Genomic DNA, 20,297 nt, shown 5'->3' with positions numbered 1-20,297 from the left:
TATAAATAATACTTGTTATACAGAAAAAAGTGTTTTTTGACAGGCCATGTGATACCTTGGCTGCATTCTTGAGCTGGAACATGGAGGGATCATCCGCTGCTTTTCCTGCTGCACACTTGGTGGCGCTGATGAGCTCAGCTAAAGCTTTCGCAACATCCTTCACCGCGTTGATCAGCACGACCTAGGGAAGATGAATTATAACACGTGCACATTCCAGTGTGATGACATCTAACTGGCTGCTGGCAAATGTCTGTCGCTGACTCACTTATCTGTTCTCATCACCTTCTCCATGTCTAACACCCAGACATGTTCTCGGATTTCTGATGTACAGTCCCAGTCGAGACTTTTTCTTTTTGTACAGATGGCAAGAAAAGTGCATTTACCTTTTGACTGCATAACTTTTAGCAAGTTTTTTAGTTTTTTTCTATTAATGTCTAGTGACAAGGACATTTCTCAAAGTGTAGTGAATGAATAGGTATAGGCCTACTACTATACTGTAATACCTTGTTTACCATCCATCCAACGCTTGTACCTAGTAAATTATATGTTGCACTATATTTCTACCTTTATATAACATTTATTATATATGATTCTGTTTACCATTTCTTTTGTATACCTGACTTGCATTCTGGCCCACAAAGGCAAAATAACTTAAAGGTGCAATCTATCAATTTTAGAAGGATCTCTTGACAGTAATGCAATATAATATAGACGGTTTCATCGGACGCACATGAAACACGTCTGGATCCGAACTTTACTTCCGGTTTTGTTTTTTTAATGGTCTGACTAGTTGCTAAACTGATCTCTTGAACAAATGCCTCGTCGAAAATAACAAATGTTTTGGTTTCCTACGTAATCTATGTGTCGTTTTTTTTTTTGCTTGTTATATAAATAAACTACGTTTAAAGAACTTTGTTGTTATTTATTCTTAGCGGAGTTTACCGGAAGTTTATGCGGACCGCGACAGCCGCTTGTTTATGTTGTTAGTGCTGAAACGGTCTATAGATAACTATATTATCAGTGGTGCATAAGGGACACTCCACTTTTTTAAAAAAAAAATGCTAATTTTCCAGCTCCCCTAGAGTTAAACATTTGATTTTTACCGTTTTGGAGTCCATTCAGCCAATTTCTCGGTCTGGCGGTACCAATTTTAGCATAGCTTAGCATAATCCATTGAATCTGATTAGACCAGTGCTTCTCAATTATTTTCTGTCACGCCCCCCTAGGAAGAGGTAAACATTTCGCGCCCCCCCCAACTCTCCGCCGCGACTGTAAATAGTATAATTTGCCTATAAAATAACACATCTGCAAAACATTGTATCCTTATTAACATTGAGAAAACACAAAAAGAAAACACAAAAAAAGAAATATCGATCAACTTACAACAAAGAATAACTTTATTAACATTGTTTTTTAGTCTGTAACAGTAAAGACTTAAAATGCATCAATTTGCCTGAAATAAAAAAAATCTATCCTTATTTAAAGTATAATATTTTATTTTTTGACCATTTGATACTGAAAAATTAAATATAATCAATAAGATGAAGATGAATTATAACACGTGCACATTCCAGAGTTTTGATAATTTTCCTATTTAAAGCTAAGATCAACAGAAAAGTTGTGATTTTCTAGGCAGATATGGCTAGGAACTACACTCTCATTCTGGCGTAATAATCAAGGACTTTGCTGCCAAAACATGGCTGCAGGTGGCGTAGTGATATTACGCAGCGCCTAAAAATAGTCCCCTTAGTAACTTTCAATAGCAGAGAACTATTTTTAGGCGCTGCGTAATATCACTACGCAACTTTTAATTTTCCGTTGGTCTTAATATACGATGTAACTACAGAAGAGTCAAGTTTTAAATAAGAAAAATACCTAAACTCTTTGGTTATTTTTGAAATTTTTGTCCTGGGGCAGCTACCCAGCTTCTCATTGCGTTTCGAAATTGTGGTTGGTTGCAATTTAGTAATCTTACCAATAGATGCTTCTAAAAACCCATACTGTTCCTTTTACTAGCTATAGTGTGGAAGTAAACTTTTTAGTGACTTTTAGTTGTCAGTTGTTTTCATCTTGGTTATTTCCCCCCCAAAAAAGCAATAAAACTGACTTAAGATACTTATCCACATGATACAGGAGGTCTTGAATGTCCCAAAAATATCAATAACTAATTTTCGACCAAAAACAAACCTCTTGCCTTTGTAAGGCTGAATTGTTTACAAGCCTACTACCTAAAGAGTCCACATTCAGTGTCCATCTCGGCTCTTACCTGAGTCTCTGGGTCATCTGGACCTATGCTTGCCGCTCCCAATTTCACTACATCTGTAAGCTGCGTGATGGTCTTGGCAGAGGACTGGGCTGCATGGGCCAGCTTCTCCTGACTTGAAGCTGCACCTGAAACAAGGTTCTTGGTGTCCTCTACCAGAGCTTTGGCCGTCTTTAAAATATTCTCCCTGGAAATAAACGATGAAAGGGTGATGAATTTTTAAAGATGATCTACAACAATTCTTTATATTTGGATGCAATGTCTAGTTTCTTACGCATGCGTTATACCTGTGGTCAGCGAAGGACTCAGAATCGTTCTCTGTATTTAGTGTGCCGGCAGAAGCGAACATTATGGTGGTGTCCAGATCAGCGATGATGCCCGAAACAGCACTGGCTGCAGTGATACAGGCTTGAGTGCCTTTATTACCCGCTTGCAATGCTGAGAGTACCATAGAAACCTAAGAAAACACACACAGATTTCATAGTGTTAGAACCAATTCTCAGTCACAATAGAGAAGGGGATATATTTATATATAACAGAGGAAAATTTTATGCAAATGGATGTTGTGTTTGTATCAGCACCTTTTCAGTTACGGCTCGAGCGCATTCGATAAGTTCTCTTTTTGTGAAAGAGTCCGATGGAGTGATCTGCAGAGCACCAGCTTTCTGTACGAGCACAATGCATCCATGCCCCAGCTCCTGCACGCGTGTCTTTATCTGGAAACCGATCTGCAATCACCAGCACAAGGGTCAGTGTGTGTTTGAGAAAAAGGGTGAGTTATGTTGAATCTGTGTGTTAGTTACCTCCTCCGGCTCAGCAGTAGCAGCAGCCAGACGACCCTGTACTGCCAGCTGGTTGTAGTCCGCCGTGACCTGAGAGGCGAGACTGCCCAGATCTTCTGGGGCGCTCACGGATTTAGTAATCTGAGGGAGAGGATAAATGCACAGAATGAGAAATAAATACAGAGGAGATCCTTATGACATATACCGCAGACAGTGTAAAAAAATAAAAAGATGCTCACCATCTCTTGTGCACTGACGGCAATAGCTTTCGAATGTTTCACCATGGTGGTCTGGTATTCCACAAATGAACCTTCTGGTTCTGGTGGGGTACCCTCACCCAGCTGCAGGACAACACAACCAGTGTGATCTTTTTAACATACATCTACTTATTGCTTCATCATAAAAATGTATTTGGGTGACTATTCCTACCTTGCCCATGGCATCAGCGATTAAGTCCACCATACCACTAACCATCCCAACCTCACTGGCAGCTTCATTCAGGGTCACCATGAGATCGTCAACTGCTTCCCTCATGAGCTGGGCAGCTTCTGCTATTGCATCATGGGTATGAGTCGCCTATAGGCAGATTGACTATTAGATACATATAAAAATTCATCAAGAGAAAAAATTTAGATAATGCCATGTGGATGGTGCAATTTGACCTTTAGTACACATTGGTGGTTCTGCAAAAAACAACCTGCTTTCTTTATGTGAATATTAGCCATTCATTTGAATTTGGAAACATCCAAGTCTTTCTCTGGTGAGACGTACCTTTGGGTTTCCACCCCCTTCCTTGGCAGCATAAAGCATTTGCAGAGCAGACTCAGCAAGAGTCTTGGTCTGATCCAGAAGGTTCATCTGCTGCTGGTGATCCAAGATTTTGGAGGCCATGCCCATAGAGGCTGAGACCAGAGGAGCAAAGTAACTGACCAACTGAGAGACCTAAATCACAGCAGCAGGTTTTGAGTTAGCACTCGTAGCACTGAATAGGTTTTACTATGAAAATGAAGTTTAGAGTTCATAATCGGCATGGATGAATGACTAGCAGTCACCTTATGTCCCAGTTGTGCTGCTTCTCCTTTAGCTGCAGTAGAGATGGGCTCAATGAGGTGACCCACCTCCTGAACTGAAGATGTCAACTGCTCCTGCAAAGCCTCAGATGAAATGCAACAATGGTTTAAGACAATAACCGCATTAACAAATGACCTTCAAAATTAGTGAAACCATTATAGGATCATTATGGTGACGGTGTTTCATAACTATACTTCTGTCATACAACACCAAGGACAGAATGTTGGGGACTGACAGCCTCATTCACCATTTTCTGTACTTTCAATACAACTTTCAGTGAAAAGTAAATGATGAGACTCATCACTTTAAAAGTCTAAAGGATGACAATTGGTCATCAACTTCATAATAAAGCAATGCATCTCAAACAACTGTTGAAGATAGAAATACCTCTCTAAAGATCACAATACAGTGGTTACATGCATTAAAGCAAAAAAGCTAAGAATCGAGTTGCTACTATCGATTTATACATTTACCTCAGATGAAATTTCATCTCTACGAGGAAGATTTTGACTAACAGCTGCAAGAGAGGCTTGCTCAATATCTCTGATGCATTTATTGATATTGTCAATAGCTGAGTCACATTCTTTCTGGCCAGGAGCTTTATCCCTGTAAAAAACCATTCAAACAAAAAGACCAGTTATGGAAAAGACTTTATACCAGCTTATTTTATTTTATTCTATTCTGTACATATTAACAAACTAAACTCAAGCATGTGCATGTTACCTGATAGCAGTAATGAGACTCTTAATGGAGTCTGACACTATGCGTGAATGGCTTGCGAGTGATGACCACGTGGGTGGATCTTTAGGGTTCATAACTAATGACCGTGCGGTTTTCAGAAGGTGGGTGGAGCTGTCAAGCATGGAGCGTGCTGATTGGATGATTGGCTCCTGTGCAGCACAACCCTAAAATGACAGAAGCGGCAAAATTAACAACGCGCATAAATAATTCAGTTTAAAGGGGACAAAGATTTTTTAAAGATGAAAAATAAATCTTTGGTGTCCCCAGAGTACGTACTGTATGTGAAGTTTTAGCTCAAAATACTGTATAGATAATTTATTATAACATGTTAAAATAGCCGTTTTGTATGTGTGAGCAAAAATTTGTTGTTTTTGGGTGTGTCCTTTTAAATGCAAATGAGCTGATCTCTACACTAAATGGCAGTGCCGTGGTTGGAAAGTACAGATTAAGGGGCAGTATTATCCCTCTTTGACATCACAAGGGGAGCCAAATTTCGATGATCTTTTTTCACAGGCTTGCAGAGAAGAGTTCACCAAAACTAAGTTACTGGGTTGATCTTTTTCACATTCTCTAGGTTGATACAAGCACTGGGGAACCAATTATAGCACTTAAACATGGAAAAAGTCAGATTTTCATGATGTGTCCCCTTTAACTCTTTCGCTGCCAGCATTTTTTGTTTAAGTTGCTAGCCAGCGCCAGCGTTTTTCATGATTTTCACAAAAGTTTAATGCCTTCCAGAAAATGTTCTTCTTTAAATATATAAACATACAATATACCAAATGAAAGAACAGACCCTCTGCTTTCAAAAAAAAAAAAACGTTTCATCCTACCTTCAGTAGTTTTGAACATGAGTAGGTTTCTGCAAAAACACCACATTTTGAGCAAAAAGCAGAGATAATTCCATTTTTGGGACAGACTTTTCATAGAGATCCCATTCAGAGCGATCTTTAAAACAGACACGGACATGCAGCCGCTTGCCATAGGGCAATACTTCCGGGGTTAAAAAGTTGCGGAAAGACGGAAATACTCGTTATTGGCAGGGAAGCGTTTTCTCTTGATTGACGAGATATCTCGTTAATGGCGGCGAAAGAGTTAATGAACAACGTTAAATTTACATACCTCTCTACTTATCTGCGCAGGCACACTAGCAAATTCTGGATTGGATGCAAATGCCGTCAGATTGTCAACAGCTTCAAGAAGCGGTGCTGTTGCAATGCGGCATTTCTCGCGGTTTTCCTCAGAGAAATCCCCATCCAAAGCCTATGATGGGTGAGACAAGAACACAATTAAAGGTAATCTGATTGGTTCAAAGTTGAATTCATTTTAAAAGGGTAGCGGTTTAACCTTAATGGTTTTGACCAAATTGGCTGTGCTGTTGGCCACTTCTTTGGCTGACTGCACAAAGTGGCGTTTCGCTACAGGGTTAGCAGTCTTAGAGGAGGCGAGACGGCAAGCGTTGCACAACGCTGAAGTGTGTTTGGCAACAATGGTGGCAGCGGAGAGTACCTGCAACACACATTTTGGCCACATCATATACAGCTTTAATCCAAAGCAAATTTCATTAAAAATCAAGATATTTATTTGTCTCTTAAGTAAATGCACTAGATGTCACTTGACTGGCAGTCCAAAGCTCACCTGTGAAGGACTACTATCTGGGTCAACTAGATTTTGACAAGCCATCTGGATTGCCTGATTAGCTCGAGCAAACTGGATCGGATCCACCAAGCCTGGATGTCCGGCATGGCTGCGAGGGTCAGACACACCCACTAGGTAAGAGGCCTGTGGAAACACCAAAAACCATTGAAGAATATTGATCTGTTTATTAAGTAAAGGTCAAAATTTACGAGTACGAGTTTCTTACCTGTCCAGCAGCTTCGGTCAGCCCACAGAGAGCTTTCGAAGCTCCACCCACACAGTCTCCAAATGCCAAAACATCTCCTGTCTTACAGTTATGAGATATACCGGCCATAGACTCACCAAGGACCTATATATACAGAACACAAATTAATTACAGATCGTCATTTAAAGAGTCAACTGTATTGTGGTTTAGATTCATTTAACTGTATTTAAAAAGCCGACTTAATTTAGAAAAATCTGCAAAACCTCAAACATTATAGGTAATGATCAATGTTACCTTAGAGTTCTCCATGACACTTTCAATGCAGTCAAAGTAAGAGAGATCATTGACTGGCTCATTCGAGTTATCCAGCAGCCCCTTAACAGCCTGTATCCCAAATAAAAAGTGTTATTTTTTTCTAATAAAGAAAACTTATTAGTGTAAACTGAATGCAGTACATATATAATACCTCAAGCTCTCTTAGTGCGTTGTCACATTCTCTCTGTCCTGGTGCATTCTGGGTACACAGGGTAATCAACTGGTTGATACTCTCAGTGACAGTCCTGAATAACATAAAGAAGAGGTTAAAAATAAAGAAAGAGGATGTATAAAACACACACACACGCGCGCGCACACACACACACACACACACACACACACACACACACACAACCTGGCAGCAGCAGCAAGAAGGTTCTTTGCATTTCCTGCTGCAGGGTCCACAGATAAAGACTTCGCAGCCAACAGCAGTTTACTTGACGCCATTGAGATGTTCTTCAGATTCCCAATCACATGCATCTGATCGTCCTTACTCTAAAACAACCAATTTTAAGAAAAGAGGATGTTTAGTTTAAAGTCTAAGTGCGATTCTACACTTGTCTTATAGACCTGTTTGCAGATTTTACCTGAGTGTGACCAGCCATCTCAATGCCAGCATCCAGAAACTCATCAAAGTCCTCACTGAACTTTCCTGAAGCGTCTGCAAGCCGGGTTGTGGTTCCTCTGGAGGCATGGACCACATCACCTGCAGACTGGTTCAGATCAGCTGCCGTCTGGTTGAGGTCACTCTGAGCCTCCTGGAAGGTTTTACTGCAGGGAGGAAGCTAAAATAATAGACACAAAAATCAACACAGACATCTTGTGCATCAGAAATTCAATAAAGGACTTTGCATTACAAAGTGAAAAAAAATCACTTAAGTGATTTGTAGTGCAGAAATGAGGTTATAAAATATTTCAAAAATCTATAGCAATATTCTGTCCTCAAACCCATTCACGATAACCACAGACAATCAAATCAATGCAAACTGGCACAGCTTAAATCTTTTCAGTAACTCCACCCCATACAACTTCCACCCCATGTGTGATTTCTATAGCTTACCGTCTCTACCAGCAGTTTTTTACTGGCCTCTCCAATGCTTTTCAAAGCCATATCAACGTCCTTCTGGCCAGGCAGGCAGTTCACACAAGCGTTGAGTGAGTAAGACACTGCCTTCGCTACCTAACAACCGCAACATTAAAATATATCACAAGTTAGTAAAATACTTTACACGTTTCCCAGAAGTAAGAACTATCTGATGGGAAAACACACCTGTGCCAGCCTCTGCTGCAGCTCTGCATCACCAGGGGCAACCAGCGCCTGTTTGGCTTCAGAAATCAATTTGGCCGATCCTTCCATAACCTCCCGTGCAGAATCCAGCATAGCTGCAGCGCACGCAGAGTCGGACGTGGTAGCAGCAACGCCCCTCGCGGCCTGCGCTAAAGTCTTAAGAGCCTGGGCCGTTTCGCTTGCGGCTATACCTGTAAACATGTATATTCAATTTTCATATTGTGTTAACTCTTTCCCTGCCATTGATGAGTTATCTTGTTAATTAAGAGAAACAACATTGGCATAAAAAAGTGTTTTTGAAGAATTTTTATGTTAATCTGCAATACCACGATTATCCACTAGAAAAACTGAAGCCAAAACGTTATTTACAAATTTTAAACTCTATGTATGTTTTGATAATCATTTTGAGTCTGATCTCTAACAAAATTCCTTCACAAAAATGCAATTATTTCAGCTTTTTGCTAAAAAAAATTTTTATTTTTAAAGAAAAAAACCCATATTTAAGAGTTTATATGCAGAGAAAAAATATAGATATAGTATGTTTGAAAGCAGAGGGTCTGTTCTTTCATTTGATATATTTGTATGTTAATTTTTTTAGAAGAAAAATTTCCTGGAAGGCATTTTTGGAACTTGTGAAAATCACAAAAAATGCTGGTGGGCAACTTTTCAAAAAATGGCTTTGGGCAGTATGTTTGGGCACCAAATGCAGTGGCGAATCATAGATTTTTAAAATGTGTAAGATTTTTTACTAACAACATACTGTAATTATTTGTTATTTGCTTATTAACAATTATATTATTTAGTTAGTTTGGATGTTTAGAATTTACCATGCAGCTGATTCACAGAAAGTTTTTAAATATTTCAAAAACTCAATGTAAAAGTTATTAAATCAACAAAAATAATCGCAATTACAATATCAAAGTGAATAATCTGCAATTATGATTTTTTTTCATAATTGTGCAGCCCTAATACGTAAACATCTATCTACATGTGAACAAACAAGCTGCATGTGTTTGTGCATGTGAGTGGGCACATTACCTGTGTAATGCTCATTCCCCTGTGCAGCACAGGTAAGCAGCTGGGCCATGGAGGAGCCAACAGCCTTAGAAGTACCACCCAGGTCATGAGTGCACTTATCCAACTAAAGCATTAAATGACATCACAACGTAAATGCATAACCCACATAAAATCAGTCAATACCCACACATCACAAAGGTCTGTAATATTGACAAATAGAAGTTTAAATAAAAACACCACCATTTTTCAATATTTTAATACATACATTTTTTTAAGCGAATAAAAAGTGAGAACTATATTGTATGGCGGAAGAGCACTTAGTTTGCAGCACTTTGACCTCAGGCGCAGTAATATTGACGGAAGTTTGAGCGAGAGGGGGAGGAGTCAGAAGTGATGATGTTACTGCGCGCTGAGGTCGAAGTGCTGCAAACTAAGGTGCTCTTTTGCTCTTATCTGCTTAAAAAAAACACCACGAGTTATTTTGTCCCACCATACTTACTCATGTAACTACTCATGTCTTTAAATTGGGAAAACATGGAAGTGTTTGGTGGCTTCTAAATTCATCCCTGTTTGGATCCTAAGGAATGAATGGGGCTAGGCTAAATGCTAACACATTCACAACGTGCTGTACAAAGATTAAGTGCACGCATTGAAAAAGATAGGTATGTATTAATTAGTCTAAGTTGAGGTAAGAACATAGTAAAATATTAAAAAACTGTGGTGTTTTCCTTTAAAGTTTTTGAATGAGCCTCTACTCACCGATTCACCAGGTAGAGGTTTCAGTTGTCCCTCAGAAGCAGCCATTTTAGCATCCTGGAGTTCATTTTTAAGTGTCTGCACTGCTATGAGGGCAGAGTCGATTTCCATTGGGCCACATGCCTCATGCGCCTAAATGTTATGAGAAGAATTTATCAGATTCTTTTGCTTTAAGTATGCATGAGGATATTGTGCCTTTTAAATATGTTTGTGGATTGATCCAGTACCGTCTGTGCAGCCGTGCGGAGCTCGGCCAGACTGGTGGCCAGGTTCTTGGCACACTGTCCCAGCTGCATGGCTGCCGCCTGGTCAGTCACCGTGGGTACGGACGACTTGGCCGAGGATACCATCTTACTACCGGGCTGTGAAGAAAACGCAGTGGTCACTTTAATACCAAGGTTATTTTACAGATTGACGCTATCTGTGTGACGGTAGATAACCATGAAGTATCAGTGAAACCAAAAGCAGCTGTTACCTGAAGAAAGTTCTGACTGGCAATGATAAGGCCAAGTTGGGCACTATCATCCTCTGGCTGCCCTTGACTGCCCCTAATTCCCTGCACCAGCTGAGGGATGTGGTCGGCTACAGCCTAACACCATACACAAAAATAAACAATTCAATGTTAGCAAGCACATACAATACACAGTAATATAACACAACAGGTTAAAGTGCACATCACTACTAGTAAAATACACAGGTCCAAGGTAACTTTTGTTAACATTAATTAATGGATAAGCTAACATTAGCAACGATTAATAAATGTTGAATATATTGTTAGTTTATGTTAATGCTGATACTAAACATTTGATATTAAAATTATTTAGTAAATACAGAAATGAACATGAACATGAAGATTAAAAATTGTTAGTTGATGCATTAACTAATGTTAACAAATACAAGCTAATCATAACGGTGTATAAAATGTGCAACATCTGCTGTGTAGATATTATGCCAAAAGTCTTTATTAGGTTTTCACATGGATATTTCGGGAAAAAGACACTGACCACTATTACCTAGTGTTCTAGTCTATAAGAAGCCAAACAAATTGTAGTATTAAATAAACACATACTCAGTTATTTAAACCAAAATCCAAACCAAGAATGTGGTATGTTTATTTAGTATGTTAGCAATAAACAGTTGCACATGAAGGACTTATGTATTATCAAATCATATAATAAAAAGTGCACAAAACTTTTATGTCATGAATGTCAAGCAGAAGGAAAAGAAGAGCAAGTGGGCACCAACAACAAATGACTAAAAATTCAATATAAAAAACTTCACAATTCAGATCCTAACACACTAAAACATGCATAAAGACAGCCTTGCAACTCTGAACAAGTTGCTGGTGGGCGGCAGTATTTTTGTTAGAGGCTGCTGCATTCTGGGCCGCCGCAATGGCTTGAGTGGCAGCAGCAGCAGCTTGTTTAGCAGCGTTCTGAGGAAATAAACACCAGATGTCCAAATGTTCATATCCATCACAGTTTCACTCAACAACTTACCATTTCTTTAAATGCCACTTCATAAATATTTACTGTACTGCATAGACTATGCCTAATTCTAAATCTTAGTGCTTTTCTAACAATTACAATCTTAGCCAGTCATCACCTCCAGTCTTGTTATGAGTTTCTTCTTGATGGCGTTCTGGGCAGCTGCGTTGGTGGCCACACGCAGACCCTCTGCAGCCTCTCGCAGCTTCTGCTGCTGGTCTTCATTCTCAGGGTACGCTGCAGCTCCCTGCACACATGTAACATGCATTAGAGTCTGCTTCTCTTTTTACCTTCTTACTTTTTAATACCACGCCAGGTTCCACTGTACTGTATGGCTATGTTCATGGCCAGGTTTAGGTATTAAAAAATACAAATACATAAGATTTAAGACTTTCAAGGCCCAGAAGGGTAGTAAAGATAATGTTAAAATAGACCATGTGACTACAGTGGTTGTTACTACATGTTACTACCTTTCTGGGCTTTAACAGTATTAGTTGCATTGCTGTCAATGGGAGGGGGGGGGTCAGAAAGTTCTCAGATTTCATTAGAAATATCTTAATTTGTGTTCCCAAGATGAACAAAGGTCTTACTGGTATGGAATGACATTAGGGTGAGTAATTCATGAGAGAATACTATTTTTAGCATGAACTACATGTTGGTTTTAGATATGTGAAAGTCACAGAGCATTTACTTGTTTTGTTGATCAGGAGTTCTCAAACTATTTGAGTTCATGGACCCCTTATAGGAGAGACAATTTATAAAGCATATGCTTACCACAATTTGAGAACTGTTCTCACCCTGAAAATTTTAAAGGATACACCCAAAAAATTGCACATTTTGCTCACACCTACAAAGTGGCAATTTCAACATTCTATAATAAATTATCTCTATGGTATTTTGAGCTAGAACTTCACATACATAGTCTGGGGCCACCAAAGATTTATTTTACATCTTAAAAAAGTCTTGTGAAATGTCCCCTTTAAGACCTGTTTAATACTGATAAAGTAAGAAACATTTCAGCTTGTACAATGTTACTTCCACTTATATGTTCATTCAGAGGATTATTTTATATAAAATACATTTTGACTCAAACTTTTTACATTTAAATCATCTTAAAAGCTTTAAGTCAACAGTAGCTAGATTTTGCCATTTTTAATAATACAGCACAATTGAGTAGTTCATAAAAATATTTTGCAGACCCCCTTGCTAAGGATCACGGACCACCAGGGGTCCCCGGACCCCACTTTAAGAACCACTGCTGTAGATAATGTTTCTTTGGCAGCTGGGTTTCTATCATTCCGACTTTATGCCATTTTCAAGTAATTCCAAATTTCGAATAAAAATCGTTTATTTCGCAAAAAAGTTTTTACGGTTGCTTTAGGTGGTTTTTGACTTATGCGAAAAGGAGTAAATGCCAATAATGGGACCCACATGACTAACTGTCTAGTTGTATCAAAGGACGTTGTCTTTATCATATTTGGGGCTCGGCGTTGTCGAAATGCCTTCTGTTAGTGCCTGCATAAAAAATTCTGCCTTTTATCTTCTGTGCACAGCATTCAGTTCGGCAATTACAAGCTGCACTGCTAGTAAATTCACAATTTGCCCAATCGTAACTAAAGCTGTGACCTAATTCGGAGATTGCGACCTTCTAAGGATGTATTTTAAGACTGCGTCACAGCAGCGAGACTTAAGGCTAGTAAGGCAGTCCCAATTCGAAGGATGCTTAAAAAAGCCTCAAAATGCGTTCTTATTTCTCCACGCTTTTTAGGATAGACCGAATGGATCCTTCACAGCCAAGGCTATCCCAAGATTTATTGTGCACCTGTAACGGCTGAATATAACGGCTGGATATTTTAAAATAAACAATCAAAACCTTTATTAAATAAAAGTGTGTATTCAGCAGAAAAAAGTTTCTTGTAACCGTTTTACTATTATAAGTTTGGTATTAACTCTTTCACCGCCATTGACGAGATATCTCGTCAATTAAGAGAAAACGCTTCCCCGCCAATTACAAGATTTTCCGTCTTTCCACAATACCGCTATTATCCACCACCGCAACTTTTTAAACCCGGAAGTATTGCCCTATGGCAAGCTGCTGCATGTCCGTGTCTGTTTTAAAGATCGCTCTGAATGGGATCTCTATGAAAAGTACGTCACAAAAATGGAATTATCTCTGCTTTTTGCTCAAAATGTGGTGTTTTTGCAGAAACCTACCCATATTCAAAAGCTGATTACAAAAGAACTACTCAAGGTAGGATGAAACGTTTTTTTTTTGAAAGCAGAGGGTCTGTTCTTTCATTTGGTATATTGTATGTTTATATATTTAAAGAAGAACATTTTCTGGAAGCCATTAAACTTTTGTGAAAATCATGAAAAACGCTGGCTGGCAACTTTTTTTAAAAACGCTGGCGGTGAAAGAGTTAATATTATTCTTTGTATGTTGCATATATTTCTAAGGTTGATTCATTTGACATACTGTTGGTTAGTTTAATCTATATCAGTGGTCTCCAACATGGTGCCCGTGCGCACCAGGTTGCCCGCACAAAATCCATGAGGTGCCCGCCAAAGCACATTCTATAAATAGTCTCAATTGTAATATTTACGTAAGGGATAATCCATGGCTATACATGCATTAAAGGGTTTTAATGCACGACGTAGAGGCGAAGAACCACCCGACGCGTAGCGGAGTGCATTAAAACCCTTCAATGCACGGCCAGCCGTGGATCATCCCGCTTATACCTTGGTTATTTGCCAAGTTAAAGCTGTAATTAATGTTTACAGTGTAATTTTTTAACAGACGGGTAAAAATGACGGTCATTTTCTTAAGTTAAGGCTCGCACTCCATCATCTTTAAATAAAGTAGTGCTGAAATAAAACCTACGCACTTTAAAGAGAGACGCACTTATGTCCTGCTCGCTCGCTCACTCTCTCTGCAAGTGTAACTGTGTTACTATGGTTACCAATATTTATAGTAGCAGATTAATTTCAAACTGTAATCAAACTGACTGAAACTACCAGTGCATTAAACGGTTTTAATGCACACCTTCCAGCCAATCAGAATCGAGTATTTAAACAGACCATGGTATAAATATTTTTATATTAGCTTGGCTTCTTTTATGCATGTTAACATTTTAAATGATAAAACATATCAACAAGTAAAATAAAATAAAATCAACAAGTAAAACAAAACATTTTGAGTAGACTATATCAGAAAGTAGCCCTTCGGATTGTTTTATTTATTGTGGTAGCCCATGCTCACAAAAAGGTTGGAGACCCCTGATCTACATCATTGTGTCATATTTTCTAAAATAAAGTTAATATTTTTCTGGTTCAATATTTATTTTAATTAATAAGTCAGAAATGTCTCCGCTGTGTCCTGCTGACAGGCACGGTGGGAGCGTACAGCAGAACGTACGCAAATTATGGGTCCTACGAAAGCTATAGCGTCTCATTTCAGTTATCTACGCAGACTTCGGGGCTGCCACCTTCAAAACCAGAGTGCTCACGTTTTAAGGTCGCGCCGTCTTTAGAAGGTCCCAACCCTTGAATTGGGACACAGCTTTAATGTAGTCTTTTCTTCATTTTCTAAGCATCCCTTGCTTTATTTACTGTTGGTTACTATGTTCCCAATACCACCGTCATTTGCGCCAACAACTTGATAGAAACGCACCTAATTCGCATTTCTGTGTTTTTCTTTTTTTCTACTGTCTGCTTGCACATTATTGTGACTGATATAAATTAATCTGCTTAATAAGAAATACAGTGCATTGCATCCTGTTATGTCACTGATTAAGCCGTGAGCTTTTAATGAATGAACACAGATGAGAGAGGAGAATGATAAAAATATCTAGTGCTGCAGATTTAGGATACTTCCCAACTCAACCCAGAAATAATGTCTGGAACAGCACATTTAGTGTTACTAACCATTTTAATTGTTTTAATGTTACTAAATACTTTAAATGTTACTTAATGCAGATGTTTTTATGGTTTTATAGTGGAAAATATCCTAAATCCAAGTCGTCCAGAAAGCAGCATTAAAGCAAGTATTACAGACAAAAAGCCAGACAAAAAATAATAGCACCTGTGTAATTGAATTTGATTGCCAGGATAAACATTTCTCTCTTACATAAAAATGTAAAGTCACTGCACTACTATGTCTCAAAAGAAAACTTAAAAACCGCATACCTTTGCAGCCTCCACCATTCGAGCAGTGGCATCTGCAAGCAGTTTGGCAGCAGCGAGAAGCTTTTTAGAATTGTTGATATCCATCTCCACCTCAGCATCTGATCGCATTGCATTAACCAGGTCAGAGGTCGCCTGGGCCAGAACTCGCGCCTGTCTGACCATCTCCCCTACAAAATTGAACGTTAAATAAAACCACAAAACACAAAAATACAGCTAAGGTAAATAAAACTGCCATCCTTAAACAATATACAGCGTATACATTGTGTATGAAAGTGTAAACAAAAGTATGTATCTTACCAGCATCACCCATAGAGCTGAAAATACTCTCTGTAACGGTCATGATGGTGTCAGTCGCCTGGTCGTAACGTCCAATGGGCTCGCCACGTGTAGCGTAGTTCCTCACGTGCGTCAGGAGGTCACTGAGAGCCTGGGTGACGATGCCAGCCGCAGCATTGACCGCCTTCAGCAGTTCCCCATCACTGGTAGCCGACAGACAAGCCTTCACGCAACCTTCAACTGAACGATCCACCAGCTTACCAGCCTCAATCAGCTGTTCCTGACACACCGGTGAGCTGATAGTGGGGCTCACAACCTGATGCACACAGTTACAGGAGTTAAAACAAGGTTACATCAGAAATACTTTATATTCAGAATCATCCACATGGCTATTTTTAAAACTCATTGAATAGGAACTGCACTACATACACCAAAATTTATAGAATAATTACATTTTGAATTTTTGATGTACAAATATTATTTTTAACTTTGTAACAATCTAATGACATGTTTTACTGACAGGCAGGGTCACATTTATAGGCCTTAACATTTTTAAAGTCAATTTATATTAGAAGCACATGTGTGTATCTGTATGGGTACACTACGTTTCCTGCATGTACCTTTGCGCATGCTACAAGTTGTGAAGTGGAGAGGGCACATTGGGTAGCAGCGGCAATAACCCTGTTCTGCAGGACGACGTCTTCAGAAACCTGAGCCACGTTCTTGGCCTTCAGAACCATCATGGCTGCTGCATTAGCCACAGCTTTAGCCAGGTTCATCAGCACATCCTATAGCACACATGCAGATAATCTTAGGATGTGTATGACTGACGAATGAACATTTTTGGATGTACAAGGGGCGAGTGGTGTACCTGGAACCGCTCGTCCGTTTCGTTCTCTCCAATCTGCCGAAGAAGATCTCCACTGGCTTGGCCGATACTACCAGCTGCGGTCAGAACCGTCTGTCGTGGCTGAATGAAAACACATAAAGTTTGTTTCTACTGCGGTGGGTATTTTCCATTGACTTTCATTGTTTCATTGACCCATAAAGTAGGCAAGACCTGTACAACTATGAATTACAGATGATATGTACAGAAATAAAACTTCATCACACCTCCCCTGATGTGGGCTCCACAGCTTTGAGCAGGTCAGATACAGCTCCAGTAAGAGTCCTTGCGGCTCTCATCAGGTCCTGCCCGCTGCCCACTTCATCCTCCATCAAAGCAGCCAGCAGCTTTACACCCTTTGACATCTCCGTCAGATTAGAGGAGATTGTGGTGATGGCACAGCCTACCGCTGTATAATCTGTGTCTATTGGGTCACCTGGAAAAATAAAGCATTTATACGCTATAGGTATGCATCCATTGTAAAAAAAAATTTATTTCAAAGATGTCAGGTTTAACATTCTGATATGCATGTAGGACAAAATATCTGGTAAAGTGGAGTCAAAACCATACCAGCAGTGAGATTGACCACAGATGCAGTTCCAGCTGTGATGGCATCCACCTGAGAGTGAATATCATGCTTGGATTCATCCATCTTGTTTTGAATCCACATCTTAGAAGCCTGATAGAAAATCAAACAACAGCAAAATGAAGAGCGGGACACAAACAGAAAATTAAATATATATTAAATATCTAGATCACAGCTCTACACACGTTGGGCATTCATCCAAATTCATTAGGTGCCACCTGGGTTGCTTTTTAAATAGTATTGAATTATTGCTTTTACTTCAAAACAAATTTGAGGTATTTAATCCACATTTCCACATTCATTAACTCACCATATCATCTCCAAGCGGTGGCAGCTCTTCCACGTCCTCCAGGTCTGACTGTGCCTGCTGCACCGCCTGCATACTGGTGTTGATGGTGCCCACTAGGGCCTGTTGGGCTGCACTCTGATCAACCAGTTACGGGTGGCAAAAATTAAACATTCATTAACTGTTCAACACACTGATACCAATGGGACCATTTCTTTGCATGCATCCTCACCAGGGGTGGCATATGTCCAAGATGCATCTGTCCAGTGGTGATCTGTTGTTGTGGAGATGGCATTGTTCCCATGTTCAGCGTTTCTGGACCCACAGAACCCGACCTCAAGATCCCTGGCAGAGCAACCGAGCCATGCTCTGCCTGTTCAACACGGTTAAACTGCTGTTGTAATATAGTGGATCTATAGTAAATAGAATACGGGGTGGGGGGTGTTAGTTAATGTTTTAGTTTTGGTTTATACTCTAGTTGAATCTCTGCTGTGCAAGTACTATGGCATTCATGTATTATTCGAGAGTTGCAGAATTCAGCATCAGTTTGAAAAAAAGAAGGTCCGGAGTATGGAAAAAGTGAGTGCAATAGGTAACCTCAGCTTCATCTAGATAACTAGAGACTGAGATAAGCTTGTTATTTTCAGCTGTGGTTTTCCTTTACTTTCCCATCATCCTCCTCCTATCCCACCCTGATTACACAAGTATTTCCAAACATAATTGGCATAAAATTACAAAACCATGAAAGAAACATGTTTATCATCTCTACGGACTATTCAGATTGTACGTTTGTGTGTGTGTGTGTGTTTGTGTTTGGTCTGCATTACTTTTTCGGAGAAACTGACTCCTCTAACATGGTGGCCTCCTCATCTCCCTCCAAGCCAAATCGGTCCTTGCTTTGTTTCTGTGAGGCCAGTCACAGACAAACACTTTACATTTACACAAACCATGTTTCATCTGTTGCATTCTGCATGAATTAATACATAGTGTGACAATCCAAAATAAGGTTATAAAATTAAGGCGCTACAGACAATATTAGATATTATCGAGATAACTGTGAACATGAATATCTACTAATGTTAAAAGTTAAGATTAATGTAATGTAGACGAGTGGTTCCCAACCTTTCACTTTAAGGACCCCTAGTTGCCCACGACAATATTTGAAGGCCCCCACTCAAAATAAAATTAACCAGAGCTTGGAATGACTAGACAGATGTATAGTCGTTACTAAAATGCGAAAAAGAAGCATCTTGATTTTTGCTTGTTTTAACTTATTTTAATGCTTGTTTTTTTAATTTGTAATAATTTTAAGTCATCTTGAAACCCCCTTGTAAATCTGCTGAGGCCCCCCTGTGCCCCCCAGCCCCCTGGTTGGGAAACACTGCTATAGACGGCAGTTTTCTGGACAGAGCCTCAGTTTAGTCTCAAACTAAAATGGATGTGAGGCGGTCTTGAAATATCTTAAAATATACCAGTGTGTGTATACACTCACCTAAAGGATTATTAGGAACACCATACTAATACTGTGTTTGACCCCCTTTCGCCTTCAGAACTGCCTTAATTCTATGTGGCATTGATTCAACAAGGTGCTGAAAGCATTCTTTAGAAATGTTGGACCATATTGATAGGATAGCATCTTGCAGTTAATGGAGATTTGTGGGATGCACATCCAGGGTTGAGATCTGGTGACTGTGGGGGACATTTTGTGGATGGGTACATGGTGGTCATAAAGGGATGGGCATGGTCAGAAACAATCCTTAGGTAGGCTATGGCATTTATTCGATGCCCAATTGGCACTAAGGGGCCTAAAGTGTGCCAAGAAAACATTCCCCACACCTTTACACCACCACCACCAGCCTGCACAGTTGTAACAAGGCATGATGGATCCATGTTCTCATTCTGTTTACGACAAATTCTGACTCTGAATGTCTCAACCGAAATTGAGGCTGTTCAGACCAGGCAACATTTTTCCAGTCTTCAACTGTCCAATTTTAGTGAGTTCGTGCAAATTGTAGCCTCTTTTTCTTATTTGTAGTGGAGATGAGTGGTACCCGGTGGGGTCTTCTGCTGTTGTAGCCCATCCCCCTCAAGGTTGTGCGTGTTGTGGCTTCACAAATGCTTTGCTGCATACCTCGGTTGTAACGAGTGGTTATTTTAGTGAAAGTTGCTCTTCTATCAGCTTGAATCAGTCGGCCCATTCTCCTTTGACCTCTAGCATCAACAAGGCATTTTCACCCACAGGACTGCGCATACTGGATGTTTTTCCCTTTTCACACCATTCTTTGTAAACCCTAGAAATGGTTGTGCATGAAAATTCCAGTAACTGAGCAGATTGTGAAACACTTAGACTGGCCCGTCTGGCACCAACAACCATGCAATGCTCAAAATTGCTTAAATCACCTTTCTTTCCCATTCATTCAGTCTGGAGTTCAGGAGATTGTCTTGACCTTGACAACACCCCTAAATGCATTGAAGCAACTGCCATGTGATTGATTGATTGATTGATTAGATAATTGCA

The 20,297-nt window shown here is 39.6% G+C and overlaps 1 protein-coding gene across 4 annotated transcripts in view; it reads right to left on the bottom strand.

Annotated features, from left to right (window-relative positions):
* tln2a (talin 2a) overlaps positions 1-20,297 on the bottom strand; it is a 56,419-nt gene that overhangs the window by 8,663 nt on the left and 27,459 nt on the right. For all 4 annotated transcript variants that reach the window (XM_055202546.2, XM_055202526.2, XM_055202555.2 and 1 more), the window contains 36 exons: positions 18,607-18,683; positions 18,012-18,192; positions 17,804-17,917; positions 17,478-17,586; positions 17,135-17,343; positions 16,893-16,991; positions 16,642-16,809; positions 16,043-16,337; positions 15,746-15,912; positions 11,679-11,807; positions 11,395-11,508; positions 10,549-10,662; positions 10,301-10,435; positions 10,077-10,205; positions 9,339-9,441; positions 8,283-8,491; positions 8,073-8,192; positions 7,600-7,797; positions 7,368-7,507; positions 7,164-7,257; positions 6,992-7,081; positions 6,719-6,841; positions 6,493-6,636; positions 6,202-6,363; positions 5,977-6,117; positions 4,840-5,021; positions 4,590-4,722; positions 4,098-4,199; positions 3,817-3,987; positions 3,475-3,621; positions 3,285-3,386; positions 3,067-3,186; positions 2,845-2,991; positions 2,551-2,720; positions 2,267-2,450; positions 56-181 (listed from right to left, as the gene is read on the bottom strand). In XM_055202546.2, the coding sequence (XP_055058521.2) occupies positions 56-181; positions 2,267-2,450; positions 2,551-2,720; positions 2,845-2,991; positions 3,067-3,186; positions 3,285-3,386; positions 3,475-3,621; positions 3,817-3,987; positions 4,098-4,199; positions 4,590-4,722; positions 4,840-5,021; positions 5,977-6,117; positions 6,202-6,363; positions 6,493-6,636; positions 6,719-6,841; positions 6,992-7,081; positions 7,164-7,257; positions 7,368-7,507; positions 7,600-7,797; positions 8,073-8,192; positions 8,283-8,491; positions 9,339-9,441; positions 10,077-10,205; positions 10,301-10,435; positions 10,549-10,662; positions 11,395-11,508; positions 11,679-11,807; positions 15,746-15,912; positions 16,043-16,337; positions 16,642-16,809; positions 16,893-16,991; positions 17,135-17,343; positions 17,478-17,586; positions 17,804-17,917; positions 18,012-18,192; positions 18,607-18,683 (5,148 nt within the window). The remainder of the gene's footprint in view (positions 1-55; positions 182-2,266; positions 2,451-2,550; positions 2,721-2,844; positions 2,992-3,066; positions 3,187-3,284; positions 3,387-3,474; positions 3,622-3,816; positions 3,988-4,097; positions 4,200-4,589; positions 4,723-4,839; positions 5,022-5,976; positions 6,118-6,201; positions 6,364-6,492; positions 6,637-6,718; positions 6,842-6,991; positions 7,082-7,163; positions 7,258-7,367; positions 7,508-7,599; positions 7,798-8,072; positions 8,193-8,282; positions 8,492-9,338; positions 9,442-10,076; positions 10,206-10,300; positions 10,436-10,548; positions 10,663-11,394; positions 11,509-11,678; positions 11,808-15,745; positions 15,913-16,042; positions 16,338-16,641; positions 16,810-16,892; positions 16,992-17,134; positions 17,344-17,477; positions 17,587-17,803; positions 17,918-18,011; positions 18,193-18,606; positions 18,684-20,297) is intronic.

The sequence above is a fragment of the Misgurnus anguillicaudatus genome, chromosome 21 (genome assembly GCF_027580225.2).
Source record: "Misgurnus anguillicaudatus chromosome 21, ASM2758022v2, whole genome shotgun sequence".
Lineage (NCBI taxonomy): Eukaryota > Metazoa > Chordata > Actinopteri > Cypriniformes > Cobitidae > Misgurnus > Misgurnus anguillicaudatus.
The sequence above is the reverse complement of the archived record's forward strand: the minus strand, read 5'-3'. Positions and strand labels throughout refer to the sequence as shown.